The 24,693-nt window shown below is 57.5% G+C and overlaps 1 protein-coding gene across 4 annotated transcripts in view; it reads right to left on the reverse strand.

The window, feature by feature from the left end:
- SZT2 (SZT2 subunit of KICSTOR complex) overlaps window positions 1–24,693 on the reverse strand; it is a 52,710-nt gene that overhangs the window by 5,270 nt on the left and 22,747 nt on the right. For 2 of the 4 annotated variants that reach the window (XM_081492637.1, XM_081492636.1), the window contains exons 10-65: window positions 24,350–24,584; window positions 24,030–24,159; window positions 22,983–23,125; window positions 22,578–22,730; window positions 22,327–22,441; window positions 21,901–22,118; window positions 21,586–21,801; window positions 21,115–21,193; window positions 20,816–20,910; window positions 20,381–20,549; window positions 20,097–20,211; window positions 19,872–19,985; window positions 19,514–19,684; window positions 19,299–19,393; window positions 18,933–19,056; window positions 18,677–18,841; window positions 18,386–18,590; window positions 17,958–18,073; window positions 17,603–17,849; window positions 16,641–16,782; window positions 16,415–16,507; window positions 16,196–16,274; window positions 15,801–16,094; window positions 15,482–15,623; window positions 15,210–15,305; window positions 15,059–15,122; window positions 14,642–14,827; window positions 13,856–14,023; window positions 13,681–13,768; window positions 13,511–13,582; window positions 13,132–13,333; window positions 12,207–12,306; window positions 11,352–11,481; window positions 9,408–9,560; window positions 9,207–9,309; window positions 9,016–9,121; window positions 8,819–8,930; window positions 8,162–8,280; window positions 7,872–8,036; window positions 7,525–7,609; window positions 7,226–7,390; window positions 6,970–7,137; window positions 5,746–5,879; window positions 5,172–5,338; window positions 4,962–5,059; window positions 4,740–4,872; window positions 4,510–4,640; window positions 4,284–4,384; window positions 4,030–4,206; window positions 3,574–3,841; window positions 3,391–3,470; window positions 3,181–3,306; window positions 2,877–3,076; window positions 1,467–1,557; window positions 1,159–1,239; window positions 1,002–1,076 (exon numbers count right to left, since the gene is read on the reverse strand). In XM_081492637.1, coding sequence (XP_081348763.1) covers window positions 1,002–1,076; window positions 1,159–1,239; window positions 1,467–1,557; window positions 2,877–3,076; window positions 3,181–3,306; window positions 3,391–3,470; window positions 3,574–3,841; window positions 4,030–4,206; window positions 4,284–4,384; window positions 4,510–4,640; window positions 4,740–4,872; window positions 4,962–5,059; window positions 5,172–5,338; window positions 5,746–5,879; window positions 6,970–7,137; window positions 7,226–7,390; window positions 7,525–7,609; window positions 7,872–8,036; window positions 8,162–8,280; window positions 8,819–8,930; window positions 9,016–9,121; window positions 9,207–9,309; window positions 9,408–9,560; window positions 11,352–11,481; window positions 12,207–12,306; window positions 13,132–13,333; window positions 13,511–13,582; window positions 13,681–13,768; window positions 13,856–14,023; window positions 14,642–14,827; window positions 15,059–15,122; window positions 15,210–15,305; window positions 15,482–15,623; window positions 15,801–16,094; window positions 16,196–16,274; window positions 16,415–16,507; window positions 16,641–16,782; window positions 17,603–17,849; window positions 17,958–18,073; window positions 18,386–18,590; window positions 18,677–18,841; window positions 18,933–19,056; window positions 19,299–19,393; window positions 19,514–19,684; window positions 19,872–19,985; window positions 20,097–20,211; window positions 20,381–20,549; window positions 20,816–20,910; window positions 21,115–21,193; window positions 21,586–21,801; window positions 21,901–22,118; window positions 22,327–22,441; window positions 22,578–22,730; window positions 22,983–23,125; window positions 24,030–24,159; window positions 24,350–24,584 — 7,799 coding nt within the window. The remainder of the gene's footprint in view (window positions 1–1,001; window positions 1,077–1,158; window positions 1,240–1,466; window positions 1,558–2,876; window positions 3,077–3,180; window positions 3,307–3,390; window positions 3,471–3,573; window positions 3,842–4,029; window positions 4,207–4,283; window positions 4,385–4,509; window positions 4,641–4,739; window positions 4,873–4,961; window positions 5,060–5,171; window positions 5,339–5,745; window positions 5,880–6,969; window positions 7,138–7,225; window positions 7,391–7,524; window positions 7,610–7,871; window positions 8,037–8,161; window positions 8,281–8,818; window positions 8,931–9,015; window positions 9,122–9,206; window positions 9,310–9,407; window positions 9,561–11,351; window positions 11,482–12,206; window positions 12,307–13,131; window positions 13,334–13,510; window positions 13,583–13,680; window positions 13,769–13,855; window positions 14,024–14,641; window positions 14,828–15,058; window positions 15,123–15,209; window positions 15,306–15,481; window positions 15,624–15,800; window positions 16,095–16,195; window positions 16,275–16,414; window positions 16,508–16,640; window positions 16,783–17,602; window positions 17,850–17,957; window positions 18,074–18,385; window positions 18,591–18,676; window positions 18,842–18,932; window positions 19,057–19,298; window positions 19,394–19,513; window positions 19,685–19,871; window positions 19,986–20,096; window positions 20,212–20,380; window positions 20,550–20,815; window positions 20,911–21,114; window positions 21,194–21,585; window positions 21,802–21,900; window positions 22,119–22,326; window positions 22,442–22,577; window positions 22,731–22,982; window positions 23,126–24,029; window positions 24,160–24,349; window positions 24,585–24,693) is intronic. The other 2 variants (XM_081492639.1, XM_081492640.1) reach the window with 2 other exon arrangements.

Genomic DNA, 24,693 nt, shown 5'->3' on the forward strand with positions numbered 1-24,693 from the left:
TGTATACTAAACACTTACTAACTAATAGCAATAATAAAGCAACTTAGAAATCTAAGTACGGATACAGATTAGATATGCGGGGGCAGAGAAAGCCAAGCTGGATAGAGGTCAGGGGACAGGGAAGTCAGGACTTCAGGAAGCTCAAGAGAATAATGAAGTGAGTCTGTCCCGCCAATACTACAGCAAAGTGTGGAAGAGAACCTGCCCGTCCAGTCTCCCTGCTGTGCCCTGGCCCAGGTAGGTTCCTGCACTGAAGTCACCAGGCTTTCCTGGATCTCACTCTCCTGTGATGACTAGACCAGGCATCCATACCGAGTCAGAGTCCACCACCTACGAGCTGGATCTGAAGCTGTCCAGATTTGGGAGGAGTCTATGCCATCCGTCCTGGAGGGTGACAGCCTGTGCCCAAGTCAGACCCTGATCTTTTAGAAACTCAAGGTATAAGGAAGGCAGAGACCCTTGCACAACAAGTCTGACAACCCAAAGGGGCTGAACTTGCTCAAAGCTGGAGGGCTTCAGATCCCTGACTCATTCATTCATTCTGAGCCCTCCTGAGTGCTCAGCCCTCATGGGGTGCAGAGGCCTTGCCTTCAGGCAATCAGACAGGGATAGAAATAAAACTAAGTGTGGGGGTATGCTGTATGGGTGGGGACTCTAGTCCACATTCTAAGTGTTAGTGACTATATGAACAGTGCCAGGCTGTCCCCAGCTCTAAGCCAGGACTGGCACTGGCCTACTCATGTGTCACATTACCCATTCAGCTCAAATGTCCCCACTGTCCAACCATCTATGGTCAGTGCTAGAATGACTCCAGGGCCAGACCGGCCCCTGTGCTGCACTGCCTTCTGCCCCCGGTGCCATGCCTGAATATGGCTCTGGACTACCGCAGTGTGACTGGTAGACGGGCCAGCCATGGCACTGAAATGATCCAGCCACCAACAGCAGCAGTTCATTGCTGGGGCTACACTTAGACCCCACAGCCCTCTGTCCCCACCACTTACCTGAGAGTTGACAGCTTGCCCCATGGGGATTCGGGAACATTCCAGAGCAAACTGTTTGACACAGAAATAACAGCCCTGGAGAGAGGATGAAGATGAGGTCAGGAGGGCAAGAGACAGGAGGGCCTGGCTCTCCCCACATGGTGCTCCTCCTGTTTACCTGAAAAGCCAGCTCTATGAGGATGATGCCCCCAGGCAGTGCCCGCTGCAGGTGGTATGTGGTGACTGGAGAGCCCGTGCTCTGCAGAAAGAAGAAAGACTGGGATTCAGGGGCAAGGATGGGGGCTCATTGGGGAAGCAGGCCCCTGGGCCAGTGACTTTAATGGTGTCAGGCTGGGATCAGTGACCTCAGTCATTATCCAGGGCCCCTGACTTTAGGCCTTGGGCAAAGAATTCAGGCTCAGTGATGCTGGTGTCTGAGGCATTGGTGATTTCACTGCTGGGGAAGGCACATGACAATGTGTTTACCTTGGGGCTCCCTTCAGCCTTGGTTTTTGGGCAGGAGAAGGAACCTCGACCTTCTGTTCCAAGGATAGCCATGGCCCGAAGCCGACTGGTGCTGCAGAAAAGGAAGAGGGACAAGAGGGTGAGGCAGGCCTGTGGGGTGAAGGGTCCCTGCTATCAGATCCAGGACCAGTTCATACGGAGTCACTGTGGAGGCAAGGAGACAGGCCCAGAGGAGGGAAGAACCTGCTTTGGTCCCATGGTGGGTCAGTGGGAAGGCTGAGAATGGAGTCCGGGGCTATATTGCGGGGTGGGGCTCTCTCTACAGCAGCTGCTGTTCTAAGGGGAGGTGGAGACAGGTCCCTCATATCCAGCAAGAGGAAGAAGGTGGGGCCACCGAGGCTGCCGTGACTAAGGGGAGACCCCTGTGGGCTGGGATATGGCAGTACCTGCTTGTTGGGGGCAGCAGGGGAGGGTGGGAGGGGAGTGGGTGATGTCCATCTTTGAGACTTCATGGGGAAAGCTCAAGCGGATGCTTAATGCCCTGGTAAAGACGGTTCCTCTGAGAGGGAAAAGGGGTTCTCTTTTGAGCAGGAAAGGTCAGTTTCAGTGATCTAAAGCCTACTGCTCTTCCCTTCTCAACTCAGAGACAAAGGGAAAAAAGAGAAGTACTGTGAATGAATGAGGACAAAATAGAGCCAATGAGACGGCACTCATCATACTCAGGACTACAAACTGCTGGGACTGCTGTGGGGGTGGTGGAGGTGGGGGTCAAAGCCTTTGGCAAGAAGAAATGTCTCACTTAATCCTCAAGGAAATAGGGACCAGGCCTATTGATTGGAGAGACTTGAGAGGGAGGAAGGCTTGATTTAAAATTTTCCTCTAGAAACATATATTTAACCTTAGTGTCTTTGGTTTTAAAAGGGAATTCTGACTTCTGGGAAGAACATAGCTGAATGGGAAGGATGTGAACACCAGAGAAATCCCTACCGCTGGGACCTGGCTGTGGAGGGCAATGAGCAGAGTTCCTCCTGGGGTCTGTCCCGGAGAAATGAGAGTGGCAACCGAATGAAACATCCTGGGGGTGCAGGCCTGTCCTCTTCCTAAGGCCTGAGAGAGGGAGGCCGGGGAGATGGAGAGCTGGTTACAGAAACACTAAGGAGGTGGGAAATGGCTTTCTGGGACTAGGAGGCATCTTGAGGAAGCATGACTTACATTTACTACTTTGAAAAGGCATCAAACTGAAAACAGAGAGGAGGGAGAAAACACACTCACATATCTGGAAATGTGAAATGAACCGTGTCATAGTGTGGGCCTGGTGCGCTGAATGTGTACATGGCCCTAACTACCAAAACAGGACCCAAGAAGAAGGGAGTGTGGGGCCTCACCCGCCATGAAGGAGGAGAGGAGAGCAGGGAGACGAGAGGGGCTCACCTGCGGGCTGGCGAGGGGGGCCGCAGTGGCACCAGCACAAAGCCCATGCTCTGCAGATACTGCACGTACTGCTGCAGGAAGGCCAAGCTCAGCTCCTTCAACCAAGGCTCCTCCCGGGCGCCCAGCGGAGGCCCGTCTGAGGAGTCGCAGCTGGCGGGGGATTCTCGGCTTCCAGAGGCCGACTCAGGGCGATGGCGCCGCTGTGGGAGTGGAGGTTAAGAGAGACTCTACCCACCGGCAACCACCCTTTTAGGGGTGACGGAACAGAGGTCCTCCTGGAGAAATCCAGAGTCTGGAGCCTCACCTGTCCCTCCGGGGGACCCGAGGTCTCTGGGGGCCCATGTAGCCAGGCTGCGGGGTCGAAGAGCAGGGCCGTTGCACAGTAATGCACCAGGCGGGATGACTGTTTCAGGGTCTCCAGCTCCCCGGCCTGGGGAAATGGACAGTGAGCACTGGGCGGGTGGCCAGGGCAGGGTCACGGAACGGTCCCGGAGGACGTGGGTGGGGCACTCACACTGATGGGCATGCTGGCTGGGGCAGAGCGCTGCTGCCACGTGACAAACAGGTTCTCCATCTTCATCTGGCGCTCCAGCTCTAGGGGTTGGAGGCTTTTAGTAGCAGACCCCAGGAGCAGCTGCCCCTCTTCCTGCCGGACTCCATAGGTGGCCCTGCCTGCCGCCTGGCCCAGCACGCTTACCTCTGCGCTCTGCCATCTTGATCTCCAGGAACTGTTGTCCGTGGTAGGTGACGGGATCGGGGGGTCTGGGCACAGGGCCGAGGGAGGAGCTGGGGCGGGCGGCTGTGATATCCCGCAGGGCCTCATCGAAGGGGAATGTGTCCAGGGGAAGGGGGCCCCCGCCCCGTGAAGACCCACTCAGCCGGCCCTGCTCACGGCTCAGGGGGGGACTTGCACTCCGGATGAGGGTCTCTGCTTCCACGGTCGGCAGCAGGAATGGGTTTGGCTCCTGAGAGAGACGAAGTCTCACAAGGGGTCTGGGGCCTTTGCCCTCAGACCTCCTCTCCCACCCCGTGGCTGCCTCTCTGACTTGCCCTCCCTGCGACCTCTGCTCTCAGTCTGTTCGCTTTCCCGTTTCCGAGTGGCACCTTCCTTTAGCTGACCGCTCAGGAGAGGAGGGGCCCAGACGTCAGGCACCTTTTCGTCCCGCACTGGGAAGTCCAACTGGCCGTAGTGGTGGAAGAGCCCCAGCTTCTGGCTGAGGAGGCAGAAGATGAGATGGGCACGTGCGTTCTGCCACTGTACGAGGCGAACCAGAGCTCGGCCCAGGGCTGCCCCCAGGTCTGGAGCCCAGTTGTAGGTCAGCAGCTGGAGCTGGAAGTCAGGGCTGAGCATCAGTGGGATCACAGAGGCCCTCCGACCACCCAGCCCCTGCCTGGCCCTATGCCTACCTTTTTGTCCACGACCTCCAGCAGCAGGAATCTCTGCCGGGGAGCGTTTCGCCCCATGCTCCCGTCACCTCCCGGCTCAAAGCGCTGCATGGCTTTGGCAGCTATGGGGTCAAGGGGCAAAATGATGGTCTTGGGACTGATCCCTCTCGATCCCTCACTGTCCCCCACAGGGTCAGAGGATCGGTCCCTCTGAGACCCCCACCCCTACTGCAGGCTGTGGCCTCACCCTGCTGGGTGGGTCTCCTCCACTGTGAGAAGTTCCTGCCCAGAAGCAGCAGGTGCCGCTCAGCTGCCGGGCGGGGCGGTGGACCCAGCTGTCCAAAGGAACAAGGACTGAAGAGCTCTGGCTCAGGAGTCCTAGTGGGAGGGAGGGACGGACAGAAAGCAGACCATCCATGGCCCCATTCCCTGGCCATCGCCTCTCCCACCTCAGCTTCCGTGAGACCCCAAACTCACAAATGCTGCTCAAAGATGCGGACACTGGTGTCGCCAGCCATCGAGGTGACCAGAGTGGTGAACTCAGACAGGATGGATGGGAGGAGGAAGCGGGACACCATGTGAGTAGAGCTCCTGGACACCGAGGCGCATCCTGGATCCCGGGCACAGAGGTCGTGGTGGGGCTCAGGGTTGGGGGCTGGGGACTGGGCCACAGGCTCGGGGGTGGGAGAAGGGTCTCACCAATCTGAACCATGAACTCCATCCAGTGCTGAGCAACACGAGCAAACACAGGCTGCAGGGTGCCTGCCTCGCCCTCTTCCAGCTGTGTGGTCCTCCGTCTGAAGACACAGCAGGAGTACAGCCTCGCACCCACACACAAGACCTGTATGTTCACACGCACTCAACAGCCCCTGTGACTTCACAGCACACTTTCCATGATTACACACTTACCTTTGTCTCTGGGCCCCAGACTCTGGGCCCACTGCCCGCTCAGTCCCACCCGGAGTCCGAACACTTTCCGTTTTGTGACGCCTCCGGCCCCGAGTGTCTTCTGGCCGATCCAGGACAATGTCGTCAGTTGTCTTGGGGGAACCCAAGTCCCCACATTCTGTTTTACTCTGGGGGCAATGCAGTGAATGAGGAGGGGCTACTGGGAAGGGGAATGTGGTGGAGGATGGAGGCATCCAAGAATAGTTACAAGAGCCTAGAAGAGCTGGAGGCTGACCAAGCAGCCTTGAGCAGGCTACTCAACTTTCCGGATCCTCAGTGGCCTCACTAGTAACAGGCCTGCTGAAATCTTGCAGGCTGTGAGGATCTGACAAGGAAAGTGGAAATGAAAACACTTAAGCTGAGGCTATCTGTATATAAGTGAGAACGTGCCATGTTCTGTACACTCATGTCTAAGGGACAGAGTAGTTTTATACAACAGGAGCTCTGGGGTAGGGCCTCCAGGGAGTAGAGAGGGGAGACAGGAGGCAGGCAAGAAGACAGAGGTCAACCTCACCACCTCCCTTTCTCCCATTACCAGCATATCCCAGAAGCTACGCCGGCCAGCTTTGCTGGGGGGAGTCACAGGTTCGCCAGGGCCAGGGCTGGGGGGAAAGGTGCTGGCTCGGCCTGCAGGGCTCTTGGTGTCCAACGACCCACTCCTGAGACTTCCTGTGGGCACCAGGCATTACAGACTCCTGTCACTGACCATCGACCCCCATTTCAGACAACCCAGTCAGCCCCAAGACTGGTAAGAGACAGACATGCATTTACATACTATACCTGTTCCTGAATGGCAGGGTGTGTGTGTGTGTGTGTGTGTGTGTACAGAGTTCCTGGCAGGGTGTGTGTGTGTGTGTACACACAGTGTTCCTGGCAGGGTGTGTGTGTGTGTGTGTGTGTGTGTACAGCGTTCCTGGCAGGGTGTGTGTGTGTGTGTGTGTGTAGAGAGTTCCTGGGTGTGTGTGTATGTGTGTGTACAGAGTTCCTGTGTGTGTGTGTGTGTGTGTACAGAGTTCCTGGGTGTGTGTGTGTGTGTGTACAGTTCCTGGGTGTGTGTGTGTGTGTGTGTGTGTGTACAGAGTTCCTGGGTGTGTGTGTGTGTGTGTGTGTACAGAGTTCCTGGGTGTGTGTGTGTGTGTGTGTGTGTGTGTGTGTGTACAGAGTTCCTGTGTGTGTGTGTGTGTGTGTGTACAGAGTTCCTGGGTGTGTGTGTGTGTGTGTGTGTGTGTACAGAGTTCCTGGGTGTGTGTGTGTGTGTGTGTGTACACAGCGTTCCTGGCAGGGTGTGTGTGTGTGTGTGTGTGTGTGTGTGTGTGTGTGTGTGTGTGTGTGTGTGTGTGTGTGTGTGTGTGTGTGTGTGTACAGCGTTCCTGGCAGGGTGTGTGTGTGTGTGTGTGTGTGTGTGTGTGTGTGTGTGTACAGAGTTCCTGGCAGGGTGTGTGTGTGTGTACAGCGTTCCTGGCAGGGGGTGTGTGTGTGTGTGTGTGTGTACAGAGTTCCTGGCAGGGTGTGTGCGTGTGTGCGTGTGTGTGTGTGTATGTAGGGAGTTCCTGGTCATATACCCCCAATCTAAGCGAGTGAGCAATTGCACACATACATTCCTATCAAGTGTATCACCTTGCTGATGCAGGGAAGGTGATGGACAACTGTGAATGTGTATTTTAGATGCAGCCGCTGCCATGTCTCCCCAGACTCTCCTGGCACCCTGACCTGGAACACCGTCTCACCTGGATCTCTGGGTTCTCCCAACTCCACGTACCTGCGGATGTATCCTCTGTACACAGTGGTGCTGGCAGCAGCCAGAGCTCCATGATGGCATCCGCCAGGGCCTGGCGAGCTGCTGTTCGGAGCTTCTCCTCCAGCTGCACAATGCTGATGTTCCCCTTTTCCCACACATCCAGTCGAAGCCGTGGGGCCCCACTTGGAGCTGGAAGAAAGAACGGGGGCCATTTGAGTGTGTCCCTGGTTTCCACAGCATTAAATGAACACCCCCTCCTCTGACCAAACTGCCCCACCTGAAGAACTGTCTGGCAGGACTGGGCAGCGAGTAACTTGAGTCAGCTGCTCGAACTCCTCCTCCTGCAGTGGGTCTGGGGGCCCCGGAGAAGAGGTGGGCCATGATGCCAGTGAGATGGGGGCTCCCTCCTCATCCACAAAAGCTAGAGTGATGCAGGCAACCCCTGGGTAGAAATCCAAAAGGAAAGCTCAGCTCTGGGACTTCCGGGCCCTGCCCCTCCCCACCTAATCCAGCTGCGGGACAGGAACAGGCTCTCTCACACCCTGTGGCGCCACAGGCCCAGGGGCTGCACTGTACCTTTGCCTCCAGTACCCTGTCCTCCAGGCTTGTTGTACAAGTAGATGTCCAAGTCGGGGAGGCCACCCTGTGGTGGGAGTGGATGCTGGGGAGAGAAAAGCCACTGAGCACTACGATCAGGCAAACAGACAAAGGCCATCAGGGAACAGGTGTCCACAGGGAGAGTGGGAAACAGGTACACGCAAGAGCAAAGGAAGACACAGGAAGGTAATAAAGGCCGGGGGAGGGGCTGGGGTGTACAGAGGTCCATGGTGTACAAAGGTACATGGGTGGGCGGGGGGGCATCTGTAGAAAACAGCTAACTCAGCAAGCATACACGCAAGTGTGGACTGAGGGTGCGGCCTCACCTGGAAGTGGTTCCGGCTGTTGCTGTCCGTGTACTTGGGGGAATGCAGGAAGATGAGCAGGTTCTGCCGCAGGTACCAGGCCAGGGCGGGAAGCCAGGGCCGGCAGGAGGGCGGCAGCTCCAGGTGCAGCACCTCTGAGGGCAGACTCCCTGGGGGCTGGATGAACTGCAGAGAGGGAAGGAAGGGGAGTCAGAGCCAAAGAAAGAGGTTCTGGCTGCGACTGTCCCGGCGGCTGCGTGGAGTCACGCAGGGAGCCTGGAGTCATGCAGGGAGCCTGGGAGGGAGCTGACCTCCACATCAGCTGGCGTCAGCTTGCAGTTCCGCACGAGCATGACCGTGATGACGTCTAGTGTGGCCTCATCCAGGCGCCGACGCAGAACCCGCACGAGCTCATCCGTGATCTCAGGACCTGGACACAGCCACGGTGGGGAGGTAGAGACGCTGGCAGAAGATCCAGCCACCCTATCTCATCCCTTACCCCCAGACTCAAACAGGCTCCCGTACACCAGAGGCAGCCAGCACTAAGTTCTAGTTCTGCCAAGCTACTCAGCGTGTGACAGGTGAGTCCTACCTCTCAAAGCCTCAGTACAGTGTGAATAATAATAGCATCTATCTCATAGCTAACAGTCTTAGCCCAAGGCTTCTATACATTTATTGAGCCATAAATAAATGAGCTGGTTGCCTACTGGATACCTTGGGCTCAATGTATCCCAAACCCGCCCTAGTATCTGGCCAGTGGGACCACCATCTATCCACACAGTCACCCAGTCTCGACATCTGGCTGCATTTTAGCCAGCTATAGGTCCTACCCTTCAGCATCCCAGGAGCCCATCCTTTCCCACCCAGCTCCTGCTCGAGGGATGCCCGGAGCTAGTGTAAGAAGAGAAGTCCCAGAGGACTGTGGAACCGCATCTGGCCACCCACCTCCCCTGCCCCACAGCCCTCACCTGCCTGCCCCACGCCATGCACCAGCAGCTGGATATGTCTGTCCACTTGGCCCACAGGACGAGCAGCATCGGAACTGCGGCTGGATGCCATGTCCAGGGGAGAACGAGGACCCTGCAGGGAAACTGTGGTCAGGGCCTGGTTCCAGGGAGCAAAGTCTGCAGGAGCACGGGGGAATCAGGGAGTAGGGGATACATGCCGAGGCTTCCTCTGAACAGATGGGCTCCTGGCTTCGGGATAGAGCAAGGGACGGGGGCAGGGTGTCACTGTCCCACGGCCGCTCACTGCAGGACGTCTCCAGGAGCCTGGGAAAGAGTGGTACCAGGAGGGCTTTGGACACAGCTCCTCCCTTACCCCAGGCTGTAGCCCGTCTTCCCAGGACCCACATACCGCAGATAGTACACAGCTTTTGTTGCTCGCTCCTGATAAACAAACATATTCTTCCGGTTCACCACAGAGAAGGCATTAAGCACAGAGCGCAGGGCCTGGATGGCTGCAGGGGGAACCTGGGTTTAGGAAACTCTCTTCTCCAGATCCCCCCTACCCCCGACCCCCCTACACTCCACCTGCCTTCTCATGCCAATCACATACCCCGAGAGACACCCATGCTGGGTCCCATTTTGAGGCGTGAGTGGACTCGAATCACGGTTCCCCATACAACGTCACAGGAGAAATGGCCAGGGACAAACTGCATCGTGGCGGCCAGGTACCCTCGGGGCCCACAGCTCTCGTCGGCAGCATAATCTGGGGGACGGGAGATGGTGGATCAGAAACGGGACACAGCCCTCTGCCCTCAGACTTCTCACCTGTGAACTGGCCTACCTGTCCTCAACCCCCGACTCCTCTGGCCGATCGCTCTGCAGGGGGGAAAGATGGTCGCTTTGGGTATTAAGATAAGCTCTTAGGAAGACAGGTCATAGCACAAAGGTTTTCAGAACTATCTCAGGAAGACATGGAGAAGAAGCTAAGAAGAGGTGTCAGGAAAGGCAAAGCATAATCCTGAGGCTGCTGCCAGGACACTCTGAGCCTGTCAGAATATAATACAGAACATACCCTACTCATGTACTCATTGGGCAGTGCAATAATAATACATACCCCATTAAAACAGAATGCGTGTGACTGCTTACATACCGCTACAGCAGAGTTAGGGGACACTACGCGCACTGCTCTGGAGGACAGCTAGCCTAGAAAACCCGAAGGGTTGGGTGGCTCTTTGCAAGAGCCTGTGGCTGCAGCCCCTGGCCTTGACCGACCCCTTTCTGGTTTCCAGGTTGATGAGGAACCTTCCAGTAGGTCAAGGTGGCAATCTGGTTCCCCAGAGAAGCTGCTCTAAGATGTGAGCAGTGTATAGGACACCCAGGGGGCTGCAGAGTCTGGAATGGAATGCTGGTTGCTAAGGGTTTCAGCGAAACCATATGGAAAGACTAAAATGAGGAAGGGCTGGGTCTGGGCTCTGACTAGTCTCACATCCTGGGCTGCTGGGAGCCACTGTGAAGAAGTGTTTGGCGGTCGCAGCTCATACTCAATTTGCAGAAGATGTCTTCTAAACCCTGGGAAGTCCATCAGTTATGGGGATTCTGCTTTGATATGGAACACATCTCAGGACATGCTGAGAGACGTGCTCTCCCGTAGCTGTTAGGAACGTTCGTCTACAGACTTGACAAGCATGTTAAAGATAAGGAGTGATCTGACGTCACTTTTAGAACTGAGGGAGAACGGCAAAGGAATGGCACCATCTGGCTTTTTTCTGTGAGCTGGGGTGAGAGGTCATGAGGAATAAGAGAAGGGAGCAGAAGGGTGGAGATTTTGATTACCATCTCAAGTAGATGATCGTGTTTCTTAACTGTGACCAGACATCTCAGAAATCCCAAAGGTTTCTGTGCCCCCTGTCTGGAGGGACAGCCAATCTGAGGGCAAATCCTACTGGCACTCAGGCTCCACCCCTCCGATGTTCTCTCCTGCAAGCTGGCCCACTTGTCCACCATCCCCTGCCCCTTTCCTCGGCCCCGGCTATTACCCTGCAGGGGAGAGATGGTCATTTTAGAAAACAAGGCAGGGCTAGGTAGAGCATGCCCGTAGGAAGACAGGTCACAGCAGCGCCTGTTCCGTGTCCCTTCTCTCCTGTATTCTTCAACAGCTCCCCCTCTGCTGGCTCTTTCCCGTGGAACAGAAACATGCTCAAGTCTCTATCTTATTTTAAATTCCTGCCTTGCCTCCCACCTTCCTTTAGTTTCTGCCGTATCTATTTGCTTCTCCCTTCACTGCCAGGCGACTTGAAAGAGGAGTGACTCCCAGCTCCTCCAGCCTAATATCCTTTCATGTTTCCACTTCCTCTGGTTTCCTACTCCTGTCTCCGCTGAAAGCACTTTGACTCAAGTCACTGATGACCCTGTGGCAGCCAAACCCGGTGATCCTTTTCTGTCCTCTTCTTCTTGTTCTCACTGCATTACCTGGCACCGAGGACCAAGTAACGGTGACTCTGCCCCCAGCTTCTCAGTAGTCTTCGGTAAAGGAAGGCTCCAGAGAGGGACTCACCATCGCTGGGCAGTGGTACCCGCTGACGGGAGTGGAAGGGGGTCTCGCTACGCCACAGATCTTCTTCGCTCTCAGCCACCAGAAGAGAGTTGCACACGTGACTGTCGTGCAGGTCCTGAAGAAGCAGCCGCTGAGAGAAGAAGGGACCAGCTCTCAGGGAATTGAAATATTCCCGCATACACTGCTGGTGGTGGTGGAGAGGGGTGATCAAAGGCTGGAGAGAATGCCCATTATCACTGGGGGGTCAGAGGTCAAAAAGAGCATCAGTAATCACTGGGAGCTCAGAGATGGTGTCTGACAGTCACTGGGCTCCGGGCGCTGAGCACTGAAGCCAGTGAAGAACATCTGTCCCTCCTCTTTGCCAGAATCTATTTACTGCCCTTCAGATCTCAGCTTAAAAATCTCTTCTTCCCAGCTTTCCCTGACACTACAGATGGTCAGATCCCTGTTAAGTGCTCTCACAGTCTCTGCTTTCCCTCTACAGAAGCCTTCACAATTGCAGCAGAAATAATTTGCGTGTTTTAGTTGTTTCATATCCATCTCTCCCCACTTGACATAAGCTTCCCTCTGTCTTAATTCATTATCTCATCCCTAATGCTAGCTGAGTGCAATGACAGGGAGCATCTCACAGTCATTGGAAGGGAATGAGAGAGTAACCCACTCTGGGGGGGGGGGGGGTTGGGAGAGCTCCTCAGGTTGTAAGGACACTGGGGAGTAATAGTATCCCAGCAACTAAGGGTCAAAGAAAATGTCCAAGTTGGATCAACAGCCTCTGAAAGTCAAGTTCCTGGAAACTCTTTCCTCATCTGGGCTGCATCCCATGCCTGGAGAGCCCTGCCCCCGGCTGTCCCTTACCTGGTTGACCTCCCTGCAGATCTCCCCAACTCGCCTCACCAGGAGCTGCTGCAGGTGGCGACACTCGGTCCCTGGACCCCCATCGTCCCGAATCAGGCTCCTGGGGAGGATGCATCAGACACAGAATTGCAGTGGGGAGGGAGAGAGGGGAGGGCATCATGGGAGGAGGGGCCAAGAGGAACCATGGAAAAGAAGGAGGACTGGACAAGGGGAAGTAAACATGATGGGAACTAGGAAAGATGGAAATCTCAACAGCAATTCTGGAAGCCTGGGCTCCAGGCTTGCCTTACCAGTCTCCATGTGGGTACCACCTGAGGCTTCCATCATGCAATTCACCTCTTCTTAATTCTCTGATCTTCTTTGTCAGAATGGTGGTCCTCCCTTCTCTTAACATGCCCACCCCCATGATTAGAGCAGCACTGAACGAGATGCCTAAGTATGGCGCCGCTGCTTACTAACTGGGACCTTGAGCAAGTATAATATAACCTATGTGTGCTGGAGTTTCTTCATTCGGACCACAAGGATAATAGTACTTTGCAGGTACATTACAGATCAAATGAGTGATCCGTATAACAAACATAGCACAGTGCCTGCCACATAGCAAGTACTTGTTAAATACTACCTATTATCCCTTATTTTTATACACCTACAGATCCTGAGCTGCTGTGAACTATAGATTCTCTTAATGCTTGGCTAGGAGCCAAAATCCTCATCAGCTTTTCAACTCCATTAGAAGAGTGGAGTGACATGCTTTGTTACAACATGTGGGAAGTGGTCAGGAGCCCCCAACCTCAGAGCACTAGTCAGATCCCTACCCAAACCCTCAGTCCCAAGTCTAGCCTTCTAACAACACCGAAGAGGGGAGTTGTGGGACCAGGGAGAAGCTAACGTAGGAGTCAGGGTGCAGGGCCCAGCTTCTCCCTACCTTGCATGTGCATACACTTCCACACGGTCCTGTAGCACCCGAACAATGAGCCAGAAGTCAGGCAGGCAGGGTCCAGGGAGGCCTATGAGTGAAGGCTGTGGAGGTGCCAGCCCAGGCGGGGTCCGCAACATGAAGGAGGGCTTCTCACCTGGGGTCTCAGTGGGACCCTCACTGTCTGAGCCACTGCTGCCACCATCGTAACCTGTGTCAAACATGCTCAAGTTCAACCTTACCCTTAGGCTCACGTGAGCCCCAAATGCATCAGCTTGGTGGGCCTTTCTGGGTTAGTCCCTACTGATGGACCTGCCCAGACCTTTCACTATGCGGCCCTGAGTCCACTTCCCATCAGCTTGGTCTTCCCTGCTCTGCCCCAACTTACCCAGGTGGTCCGAGTCCACACTGCCCTGACTGGACATGAGACTGAGTCCCTGGCTGGGCCCAGGCTGGCTCCCTGGGAAGAGAAGGGAAAGCCTGGAGCCTCTCTCGATCCTGCCAAGGACACTTTCTGAACATGGTTGCAGGGCCAGGGAGGTGTGAGTCCTCTCTTACCTCCCTGGGGCAGGCTGGGCAGACTGATGAGCAGGGGGCTCTGAGAATCCTCTGGGGAGCCAGGGGCTTGGGGGCTGGTGGTCAGGGCCTGAGGGTCAGGAAGTCAGGTTGGAGCACAGCCCCACACTTCCACCACCTCCCGCTCCTTTCATGGGTCAGCCCAGGCAAGACTTACCTCCCCTTCGAGGCCTTCAGCCCTGTCCTCCTGGCTGCGCCAAGCCCAGGCCGGGGAAGGGGGCTCCCCGTGGGACCCACCCGGTTGTTGGCCCACTGCCACAAAGAAGAAGCCACTGTCAGGGTCCTCAAGAAGAACATGACCAGGGAGGTGGAGGTGGCGGAATTCCTAGGGAGCAGGAGCCAAGGGCAGAGGTTAGGCAGGAGCAGCCCTCCCTACTGGTGGGCCCCACACTTCCTCATCAGACCCTCACAAGTACCCGGGGAAGCACACACTAGCATCCCTGTTGAGAGTTATGAAAAGGCTCAGTGACTCGCCCAAGGCTCAACAGGCCCAGGGGCAAGGGTGAGCTGGGCTGCCAGGCATGGGGTCAGGGTCAGACCACAGGGTGAGGAGGTGGACTCCAACCGAGAGAGGGCCTTCTGGTTCTGTCCACGGAGCCTGGGGAAGGACAGGCCCCAAGGTGACCAGGGAGTGTCTCGAGGGCAGCTGCTGCTGCTGCTGCTGCTAAGTCACTTCAGTCGTGTCCGACTCTGTGCGACCCCGTAGACGGCAGCCCACCAGGCTCCCCCGTCCCTGGGATTCTCCAGGCAGGAACACTGGAGTGGGTTGCCATTTCCTTCTCCAATGCATGAAAGTGAAAAGTGAAAGTAAAGTTGCTCAGTTGTGTCTGACTCTTAGCGACCCCATGGACTGCAGCCTACCAAGCCCCTCCGTCCATGGGATTTTCCAGGCAAGAGTACTGGAGTGGGGTGCCATTGCCTTCTCCGCTCGAGGGCAGCATACCTCCTTAAACTGTGCGAGAGAACGCTCTGGCCCAAACACAAAACTCAGGGGCAGCGTTTGGCGCAGGCAGGTGGAGCGTCCAGGGGAGCTGTGGATGTGGGCGGCTGCGCGGTGCAGGGCCGGGCTCTGGGGGATGCCCCCTCTTCGGAGCGCCCCCACCATCTCATCCTCTAGCAGCCAGCGGATCTACGGTCAGAGAGCGATGCAGGGAGTGGTGAGGGGCACCCCCCAGGCCGACTGGGGCATCACCACACTCCTCAATCAGAAGACACTGGAAGAGACTCTGCTTCACAGACTGGGAGAGGCCTCACTGGACCCCAGAATAAAGGGGGTGTCTTATGTCACCATCTAATGGAAAGGGTGTCAGTTACAGTGCTGAGGGGCGGTTACTTAGGCTGGGGGAGGGAAGGCCCTCACCTCACTCATGGTGGTCTCAACAGCCAGTCTGTGGGGTGTGGCCAAATTAGACAGTCCTGGGTGCCTAATTGAAAGAAGGGTTTACATACTGGTTTCCAGGGGACAAAACCAATGGGGAGCAAGGAAGTCTAAGAGGGAGATAAGGAAGTACCTGTCTTCTCCTGGGGGCGGCAGTGGGGGCCCCAGCCCATCATCGGATGGCTGCCCTGGGGACCGTGGGAAGGACGCACTGCTTTCAGATGTTGACCTGAACGGTACAGGAGCAAAGGTCAAAGGTCAGCACCTATCATCCTCCCAAGGCCTCCTCAGCAATCCTTTCTTGGAATCCTTAAGGTACCCTTAGTCCCCAGGCATCTCTAAATTCTTTAATGGTCCCCCTACTCTAAGAAGGCCCCTGATTCCCCACCAAACTTGCTGCCACACCGGTGGTGCTGAGGATCTGAGGTCGGGGGGAGCTCCACTTCCAGGGGCAAGGTCAGCACAAAGACGTCCAGAGTGACACTGAGGTCCCGCAGAGGAACTCGGCCTCCGATGGGGGGGCCCTCCAGGCTAGAAAGCACCTGGCCTGGGAGAGGGGGGAGGTTAGGGGTCACTGGAGCCCTGGGACAAGCACAGGTTCCAAGTGTCCAGGGCTAAAGAGTTACACCCAGGGCTAAAGAGTCTGGAGGCTCTCCCCCACCACCAGACAGGTAGGCAGGCTGGACCAGGTCCTGTGGCCCTCCCCTGGGGACTGTAAACTCACCCAGGCAGGTGGGCAGGCTGCACACAGGCACTGAGCTGTGCTGGCCACGCAGTCGCACGGAGCACGTGAGGTGCAGGAAGAGTGGTGGTAGGTCATGCGCCAGGCTCTCGGGCCCCGTGGGGGAGTCGCCCCCCAGGATACTGAAGGAGTCTTCATCGGGGTTCACGGTGTCTGCGTCTGACAGCGAGGCGGAGTCCAGCCCAGCAGGCCCCAGGTCTGGTTCACGGCTCTCGCGGTACTCCACCTCCAGCTCCGGGTCACTCTCGGTGACCACGCAGCAGGCAGATGTGTCTCCTGGAGACACATGTCATGTGGTCAACAGGAGAGGCTGGCAGTGGAGGCCCCGGATCCTGGCTGGAGGTAGCCTTTACCCCTCTACCCGCTGGCCTATGTACCTTCCTCTCCCATGAGCTCAGCCTCTGAAAACTCCAAGTCACTGACTTTTCTGTCGACCGTGTCCCGGGGGCCCTCATCCTGGGTAAGGAAAAGAGGCAGCATGACCTGAGGTAGGGCCTCAGGAGACCAAGGATCAGGGATCAGGAGGATCTGGGTGGGCCAAGCAGGGTTTCAGGGGCTACAGGCTGGGGCAGGGGAGGGAGGTAGCGGCCGCTCACCTCACGCCTGCTGGATGGAGGGCAATAGAAGAAGTAGTGGGGGTTGGAGGGCACCGTGCGGAAGTGGAGACTGCTGATCTCCAGGAACTTCTCCTGTTTGGGGTTAGAAGGCTATGATGTCAGCTGCTATTTGGCTGAACACTGCCCCCACCCTAGTAGAGACACCTATGCACCCCTAACCATGAGAGACGACTGCCCAGGCAGGACTCTGTCTCTCCACCCTCACCTGGATGAGGCTGTGAAGGGCATCATGGGCCTCTCCTCTGAGTTGGCAGATGTCTGTCAGAGAGATCTCCAGGCTGGCGTCTGGATGGCCAGGGACACGGGTGCTCTGAGACTCAGGCTCGCTTAGGTCCTCGGTCTCTATGCTGAGCGGGGTGGCGGGTAGTGAAGTGTTAGGAACCATCACCACGTCCTAGAGGAGCCTGCTTCCCAAGTGGGAGAAGCACACGATGGTCTGCCTCTGCTTCTAGGAAGGGTACTGAGAACAGGACATTGGCGGGAAGAGGCCAGGAGAACCCACCCACCCATCTCCGCTCTAACCTCCATATTTCTTAGTGGCTGGACATTTCTGTGCAACAGAGCAATGAGTAAGGCTGACTCCTGGCTTTCTGACTTGGACCAGTGGGTGGAGGGAGAGATCATTCATCATGGAAGACAGACCCAGGTGGGGAAGCAAGGTTTGGTGGGAAGAAAGTGCACTCATCTGAGGGGCATGAAAGGTGGGGATCCAGGCCTCCAGAGAGGCAACTGGGCATCACCAGTGTCCTCATCCCCCCACTCCTTTCATTTCCCCAGTGCTGACCCCTGCAGACACCAGACACACAGCTGTCTGTCTGCCTGCCTCTCTCACTCGACAGCTTCTGTCTCTGTGAGACTCAGCAGCTTAGGGGATTCTCACTACTATCTGGATGTCCTCGGAACAAGCTTCTACTTTCACTGATGGCCACTGGCAACTCCCCACCACTAACCTAGCTCAACACTCCATACCAAAACACGAAAGCTGGGAGAACCAGGAGAGTAAGATGGGGAAACTGCTGCTCATGTTGAATGGGAGACAGAAGCCTGGGCAGGAGGTGGGAAACCAGTGACCAAGCACGGCTGGTTGCCTCCCCAGGGCAGAAGGCCCCGGAATATAGGGGCTTTGTCTGTGTGCCCCCTTATACGTCATTCAAGGACCATCCCAACCTGGACTCAGAAGCCAGGACAGCTCGTTCCCGAGGCTCGGGGCCCTCCTCCATGCTGCTGCTGAAGAGCCCTGGGCTGAGAGGACCGGGGCTTGGGGGTGCATGAGGCAAACCCCGAGTGTGGCCACACAGTGCGAGCAGAAAAGGGGTGATGTCTACTTCCTGCAGTAGCTCCTCACAGGCATCCACTGCTATCAGCAGGTCCTGTGAGGTCACGCTCTGTGCTTGCTGCAAGCTCCGGAACAGCCCTGAGGGAAGTGGAAGGGGCCACGAGGTCAAGCTCTGTGAGGACCTCTCCAGTCCCCATGTCCATAATCTGCAAAGTGGGCTCCTCCTTGCCACGGCGTCACACTCACCGCGGACGTAGCATCGCTGTGCATGCTCCTGTAGCAAGGCACAGTGGTTGGCTGCCTCCTTGTGCCTGGGCTCCATCCAGGCTGAGGAGAGGGAAGGCTGGTCGAGGAACTGAGTCCTAGGAATGGAAGGAAAGAGAGGGCTTGGCCAGCAACCCTCAGTGACAGCCCACACTCAACCATCCCCCACCTTCTAGTGGATTGTCCCTAGGTCCCTACCAAATGCAGTGACGGCCCAGAGACTTCAGCTGATGTGCTGAAGGAAGTCCAGCACTGGGCAGGAAGGACATGGCTAAAAAGCTGAGCTCTTGCCACTGATCATCAACTTGTGTGTCTGTCCTCTTGAGCCATGGCTGGGGGCCATGGTTGGCTGGGGGCCATGGTTGGCTGAGGGCTGGGAAAGGACCTAGATCAACACGGAGGGCACTCACCGGAAGACGAGATCTCGGGGTGCCTGAGGGGGCTGCACGCCAACCATCTGCTCCCTCAGCGCTTCCAGAGAACAACTATAGATGTAGACAGGACACCGGGTCCGGGGCCCATCTGCACCCTCTGTCTGTGAAGCCTGGCGCCCAGGGTATGCTGGTAGGTCCCGATGGAAGGGTGGGCTCAGCTCTCCTGGATTCTGGGCACTGTCTGTGGGCAAGAGGTGGCCTATGGCATCCAGCTCTCTGTTCCCATTCCTGCTGCTGCTTAACTGACTTAAGAGTCAGCAGACTTACCACTGGCTGGGGTGACACTGAGGATGGGGACCTGGGACTTTGTCAACGTGACCCCAGTTCCTGCCAGATCTTTCAGGCTGGGGGCCCCATTCCAATCCCCAAACTTAGGCCTCATCTCCTCTTGAGAGGCTCCCTCCAGGCCATATGAAGCCAGATGTAGGACATCTGCAGAGGAAAAGCGAGACACAACTCAGAGCCGCCTGGCAAGCCAGTGAGGGAGCTGAGGGGATGAGTGAGAGAGGTCAGTAGTCGGTACCTGAGAAGGTCGCGGGGAGGAAAGTCAGAAAAACATGCTGGGGGGTCACAAGCCTTGCATAGCAGCGCCACTGAGGGGGCTGGGCAGAGCTGAAAGGCCTGAGAGTTTCAGGAGGGCCCGGACTCTGTACAAGAGAAACAAAATCAGAGCCGTCTGAAGGGACCACCCAATGCCTACTCCCTTCCTCTGCCCGAGACTCCATGCTCAGGGACAGCTTGCAAGACTGGTGACCAAGAGGGATGATGGCACCCTGTCAGTGGTGGGCGGCACTGAGCATCCCCAGACTTAGAAAGCTGGGGGAGGAACACGTGGGGACAGTAGGAGGTCACTATGACAAAAGGCCCGAGAGGATGCACCAGTGCTGACCGGGGTGGGAAGACCGGGGTCTCCGATGGCCTGGGTGCTGCTGTCTGCTTGATCCTTTAGGATCCCAGGGTCCCCCACTGGTGGCCCCTCTGGACCTACAATGAAGGTAGAGGTGGATGGGAGAGAGCAGGGCTCTGAGGTGCAGGAAAGGGGAGGCCAGAACCCAGATGGGAATCGCTCTGTAGTCTGGTACCTGGAAAGAGGCGGGGGCTCACCTGGACTGTGGCAGGTCCGCCGAAGCACCTCGCGCAGGAAGGCCGCCTGGTCGGCAGCAGGCAGTGGGAGCTCCCGGTCACTCAGCTCCTGGCCCAGGCAGCCATGCAGCAGGCACAGCACCACGTCATTGGCGGGACAGGGCCCCTCGGCGGGAGGGACGCCCTCTGGCTCTGCCCAACACACGTTCTGCTCAGTACCCAGGGCCTCCTGCTGCCCGGTGCCCCCAGCTCCGCCCCGGCCAGCCCGCCCTCCGGCAGCCCCCGCCCCCATCCCTCTCTGCTCCTTCGCAGACTCATCTGCTCTGTGGTCTCTAATATCCCCTGGCTGGCTGGCCTTTAAGGCACAAGGTTTACCCACCTCTGGAAAGCAGGAGGAAGAACATCTGGAGCTGCTGGCACTGAGGCAACAGTCCCATGAGGTCAAAACGGAAAGGGATCTCGTGGACACAGGCGTCTCTTCCCTGGTCCAATCCTGGGAGGGCGGCAGGGGGGACGAGCGTGCGGGGAGGCCTGGAGTCCCCGTCTGCGGCTGGCTTCTCCCCACTCCTCCCCTGCTCCTGCCCAGGGGCCCCTCCCCACTGACCGGCAGAGACCCTCGGCTCTGGGGGCAGGGGACTCCACTCCTTGCTCTGGCAGAGCTGTATCAGGTACTCAAAGCTCAGCATGGAGCCTATGCAGGCAGCGTCCCGAGGGTGGAGCTAGGTGAGAAATAGCAGAGGGCAGGGGTTAACCCCAGCCTCCAGCTCTCAAGGAAGTCCACACCAACACAGACACTCAGAACACAGAGACTGAGAGGGACCAGGAAGCCATCAGGCTGTGCTACTCCCAGGGGACTAGGGAGTGGCAGGGTCCTCCGAGGCCACTCACAGCTCGAGGGATCTCACAGTACGTCAAGTCCTGGAGGTGTCTCCAGCTCTCAGGGCCAGGTCCCACCCGTCCACACTGTGGCTCCACCCACACCTCGGTGACCAGGTTGAGTTCCGAGTCCCCCTCCAGGGCCTCCACCTCCACATCGTTGTCATCATCTGTTGAGAAGCTAAAGGAGGAAGGACTCTAAGCCTGGAAGAAAGGAGAGTCTAACCCGCCGCCGCCTGGTCGGGAGTCTGTCCACGGAGGGCGGGAAGGCCAGGGCTCACAGGACAGCCACAATTCACACATGGCCTTCTGTCACTGTATCTGCCTGATAAAGCGTCTAAAGACAACACCCCCTGCTCTGACTTTCAAGGTTGGGAGATAGACCTTTAGGGGATAGTAGGGGTAAGGGGAACTGGAGCAAGGTGGCTCGGAGGGGTCAGGCCTCACCTGTCCTTGGTGGAGGTAGAGTGAGGCGGGAAGAGGATGTACTGGACCACGCACGTGTGCCTCTCCTCGGCTACAGCCTGCCCCGGGGGCTCGTTCTGGGACAGGAGGGGAGAGTTTGGTCCTGTCCTAGCTCTGGCCCTCAGAACTTCAGGCCCCTCGCCACACTGTCCTGGGATTGGCCTCAGGCCACAGGGTCCCAGTGAGGCAGCGTTTCCATCAGCCCCGACGCCGCTCAGAGGTGAGTAGCCCTGGGATGATGATAGACCTTGGTGGGAGGGCTCGTGAGGGATGGCACGTACCTGAATCGGGAGCTCCAGGACCATGGTGATGATGCCTTCCCCACTGCAGGCGAAGTGGAATCCTTCCGAGAGTCGGACTCTGAGGCCCCGCAGAAGCAGGGGTGGGATGGGATGAGATGGGGAGAGACACTCAGCATACAACCCCTGGCCTCCAATGCCACTTAGACACCCACTTTCCAGCAGCCAGCCAGGTGGACTTGTCTGCTGGTGGCCCTGCTCAAACCACTGGTCCCTCAGGGGTGGCAGGTCCAATGAGAACCAGAGGCCAAAATTACCAAGTTGTGGGGAAAGGTGGTGGGTAGGGGAGCGGCGCGCATGCTCTGTGCTGGCTCCTCTGCAGAGCAGGGGCCTCAGAGATGAGGGCAGAGGGAGGGGCCGTGTCTGGCTTAGGCTTTCTGCCAGCATCCAAGCCCAGCGTCGACGCTTGCTCCCTCCCTGCCCCCCAGTGACCCGGTAGGCTGAGTGACGTACTCAGTGAGGATGGAAAGGAGCTGGGCGATGGCGCTGAGCGGCAGCGCAGGAGCCAGTCCTGACGGGACGCTCCAGAGCCAGCGCTGGTGGTACAGGTAGCGGGACAGTGATGCCAGGCTAGAAGAGGCCGAGCGGCCCGACACCAAGGGCAGTGGCCCCGGGGGCTCCAGGGTCAGCAAGAAGGGTGCCCGGTAGTCCAGGGGCAGCTTCTCATACCTGGGCAACAAGGGCAATTCCCAGTTGACCTCTACAGATGCCCAGCTCAGCTGTGGCCCCCCAATGCGTTCCTGGCCCGTCCTCACCCTCTCTACCAACCTGATGAGCAGCTTGTCCAGTGGCTTATGCAGGACCACAAGGCAGGGCCGGTCAGACAGGGCCTGCTGTGGCCCCAGCGTTGGGGGGGACTTGGAGGGAGAGCTGCCCCCACCGGTGCTCCCCAGCCCTTTTCGTTTCACCTTGGGTGTCGGCTCCTTGCTTTGAACCCGGTGGGGGAAACGTAGGCGCAGGATTTCTTCCCGCAAGTCCGACACAATCTGAGGGGAAACTGTGATCACACATTCCTGCTCCCATCTCCTGTGGACATGCAAAAAGGGTCCACAGACGAGGTGGGACAGCCTGGTACCCCACGGCTTCTTGGTCTGGGGGGCTCCTCCTTTGACTGGTCCCGGGAATGCTGGGGAGAAGGAGCCAGTGGACACTAAAGGGCCCGTGGGTTGGAGAGTGAGTTGGGGCCCCGCTCACCTTGTGCCGAGCCTGTGCTGGCGTGCCGATGGGGAAACCCAGGCGGAGCACCATGCACGGGGCCTTGGAGATGATGCGGACCATGTAGAAGGAGAAGGGGGGCTGGTCTGGGGCACTGGGGAGAAACGGCGGGTCCGTGAGCAGCCCTCGGCTGGGAGAAGATGGGTTTAGGAGGAAGGAGGGAGAGGGTATGGGGTGAGAGGAAGAGACACAGGATGAGGGGGAGGAGGGGAGGACGTCACCGTGCCCACCTGGAGAGCAGCTTCACATAGGAATAGCCCTCCACTAGCACGAAGCTGCTCCAGTCACGGAGCAGGGAGGTCAGCGAGGAGTGCGAGATCCTGCACTGGACCGTGCTGTAGCGGCCGTTGCTGCCCGGGGTGTGCAGATGCTTGGGGATCGGCCTGGGAAGACGGGGTGCGCTGAGGTCCGCCCTCCCGGGCCCAGGCGTGGGGGAGAGGGACAGGCTGCTATTTCTCCCTTTCAGGCCCTGTCTGAGGGTCTGGAGGCTCAAGAGCAGGAGGGCCAGGACGGGTTGAAGCTTTTCTTGGCCAAGGTCGGTACGGGCTCATCCCCTGCCTCCCCTCCCTGTGCCCCCGCGTCCCTCCCGCCCCCTGCCCCTCCGCCCGGGCTGCAGCCCGACTAGGGACACGCACGTGTCATGCTCCAGGATGAGCACTAGGCGGTGCATGTGCAGCCAGCGCTGCCATGAGTTAGCGTCCATGGACAGCACCGGCTTCCAGTAGGCAGCAAACTGGGCATGGGAGGAGTCGGAGCCACTGTGCTGAAGCGAGAGCACCTGGGGGCAGGACGAGCTCATGAATAACCTCCTCATAGCATCGGAGCCCGGGGTGAGGAGGGGTCAGAGGCGGCAGTGGTGTAAGGCTAAAGGAACCCTCAGCCCAGCTTGGGACAGAGGCAGAAACTGCCTCCAATACAAAGGCTAGGTGAGGGGTCCCCAGTCTCCAGAATCTCATGCCTAATGGTCTGGGCTGGAAATGTTGAAATAATAGTAAGAAATAAAATTCACAATAAATGTAATGCACTTCAGTCATTCCAAAACGACTCCCTGAAACCCCAGTCTGTGGAAAAATTGTCTTCCAAAAAACCGGTCCCTGCTGTCAAAAAGGTTGGGGACCACCAGTTAGATTAAGACAAACGAGCCCAGGGACAGGCCACATGGCCTCTTAAAGCTGAATCCAGACACAGGATGGAACTTCCATTACTGACTTTGGAGGAAAGCCTCTCAGTGGTGGCAGGACCTCAGGAATGAGGCTATTATTCACTAGAATAAGCCCCCAGCCCCTCACTGCTAGGCTGACGGCTGGGGCCAAGTGTGGAGAAAGCAAAGGACAAATGAAAACACAGTCCTTGAGAAGCACAGCAGTCAGTGGTTGGCTGAAAATGCGGAGGAGGCTGGAGGATGCCATGTGGAGATGGCAAGAGGGCTTGCAGCTGGCTGGGAGACCACTACCGAGACATTCTGCAAGTCTTGACCTTTGACTCCAATGATCTATTGAGGGCCACCTTTCTCTAGAGACTCTTTCCTCCCCTGGGGAGGTGGGGGGGAGGGGCCTCTGAAGGCTCAAGTTCAGGGTCCTGGTTTGGGGGCCTCAGATTTGAGAGGTGAGGAAAATGAATGTGGCTCTGGGCTCCAGAGGGTGAGCACAGGACAGGGAGAACGCGCGTCAGGGTCCCCTCACCGGGGTGGTGGAGCCAGGTGGGATGTAGAAGAGAGGCACTCCGCTCTTGGTGCTGTCAGGCAGTGTGAAGTGTTCTGGGACAGAGGAGAAGGACTGCAGGTGGGCGAGCATCTGGTCCGTCTGGTTAATGCTGCAGAGCAAGGGCCACCCTGAGCCTCCCTGGCCTCTGGGGAGTCAGGGGCGGGGAGCCCCAGGGGCATATGGGAATCTGGACACAAGCCCCTAGGGCTCAGGGTGACTCTCTCCAGCCCCCGCTTTGACACATCCATCCCTCCACACAACAAGTGGGGCCTCCGTCACTGAGCGGTGACCTTGCTTACCTCTGCAGTGTGTTCCAGAACCGCCGGATAACGTGGGTCCGATACAGGGAGCGAATGGGTTGTCTCAGCGCACAGGACACGTCATGCAGGATGTCATAACCGCCTTCCATTGTCACTTCCACCCGGGTGCCTCGAGGGCCCTCAGGCTCCAGGGGCCAGGGTGCAGTAGCCACATACTCAATGCGCATGTTGTGTTTCCACAGCAGCACCAGTTTCACCTCCAGCTGGGACCCGCCTTCAGGGGAAGCAGGAGGGGAGGAGGGCCTGGGACCGAGTCCTGTCCACAACCTCCACCTATAGCATGGAACTCTAGCCTGGCCAAAGGTTCCAAGCCTGGTTCCACA

The sequence above is a fragment of the Giraffa tippelskirchi genome, chromosome 5, assembly GCF_054371585.1.
Source record: "Giraffa tippelskirchi isolate mGirTip1 chromosome 5, T2T-mGirTip1v1.2.pri, whole genome shotgun sequence".
NCBI lineage: Eukaryota > Metazoa > Chordata > Mammalia > Artiodactyla > Giraffidae > Giraffa > Giraffa tippelskirchi.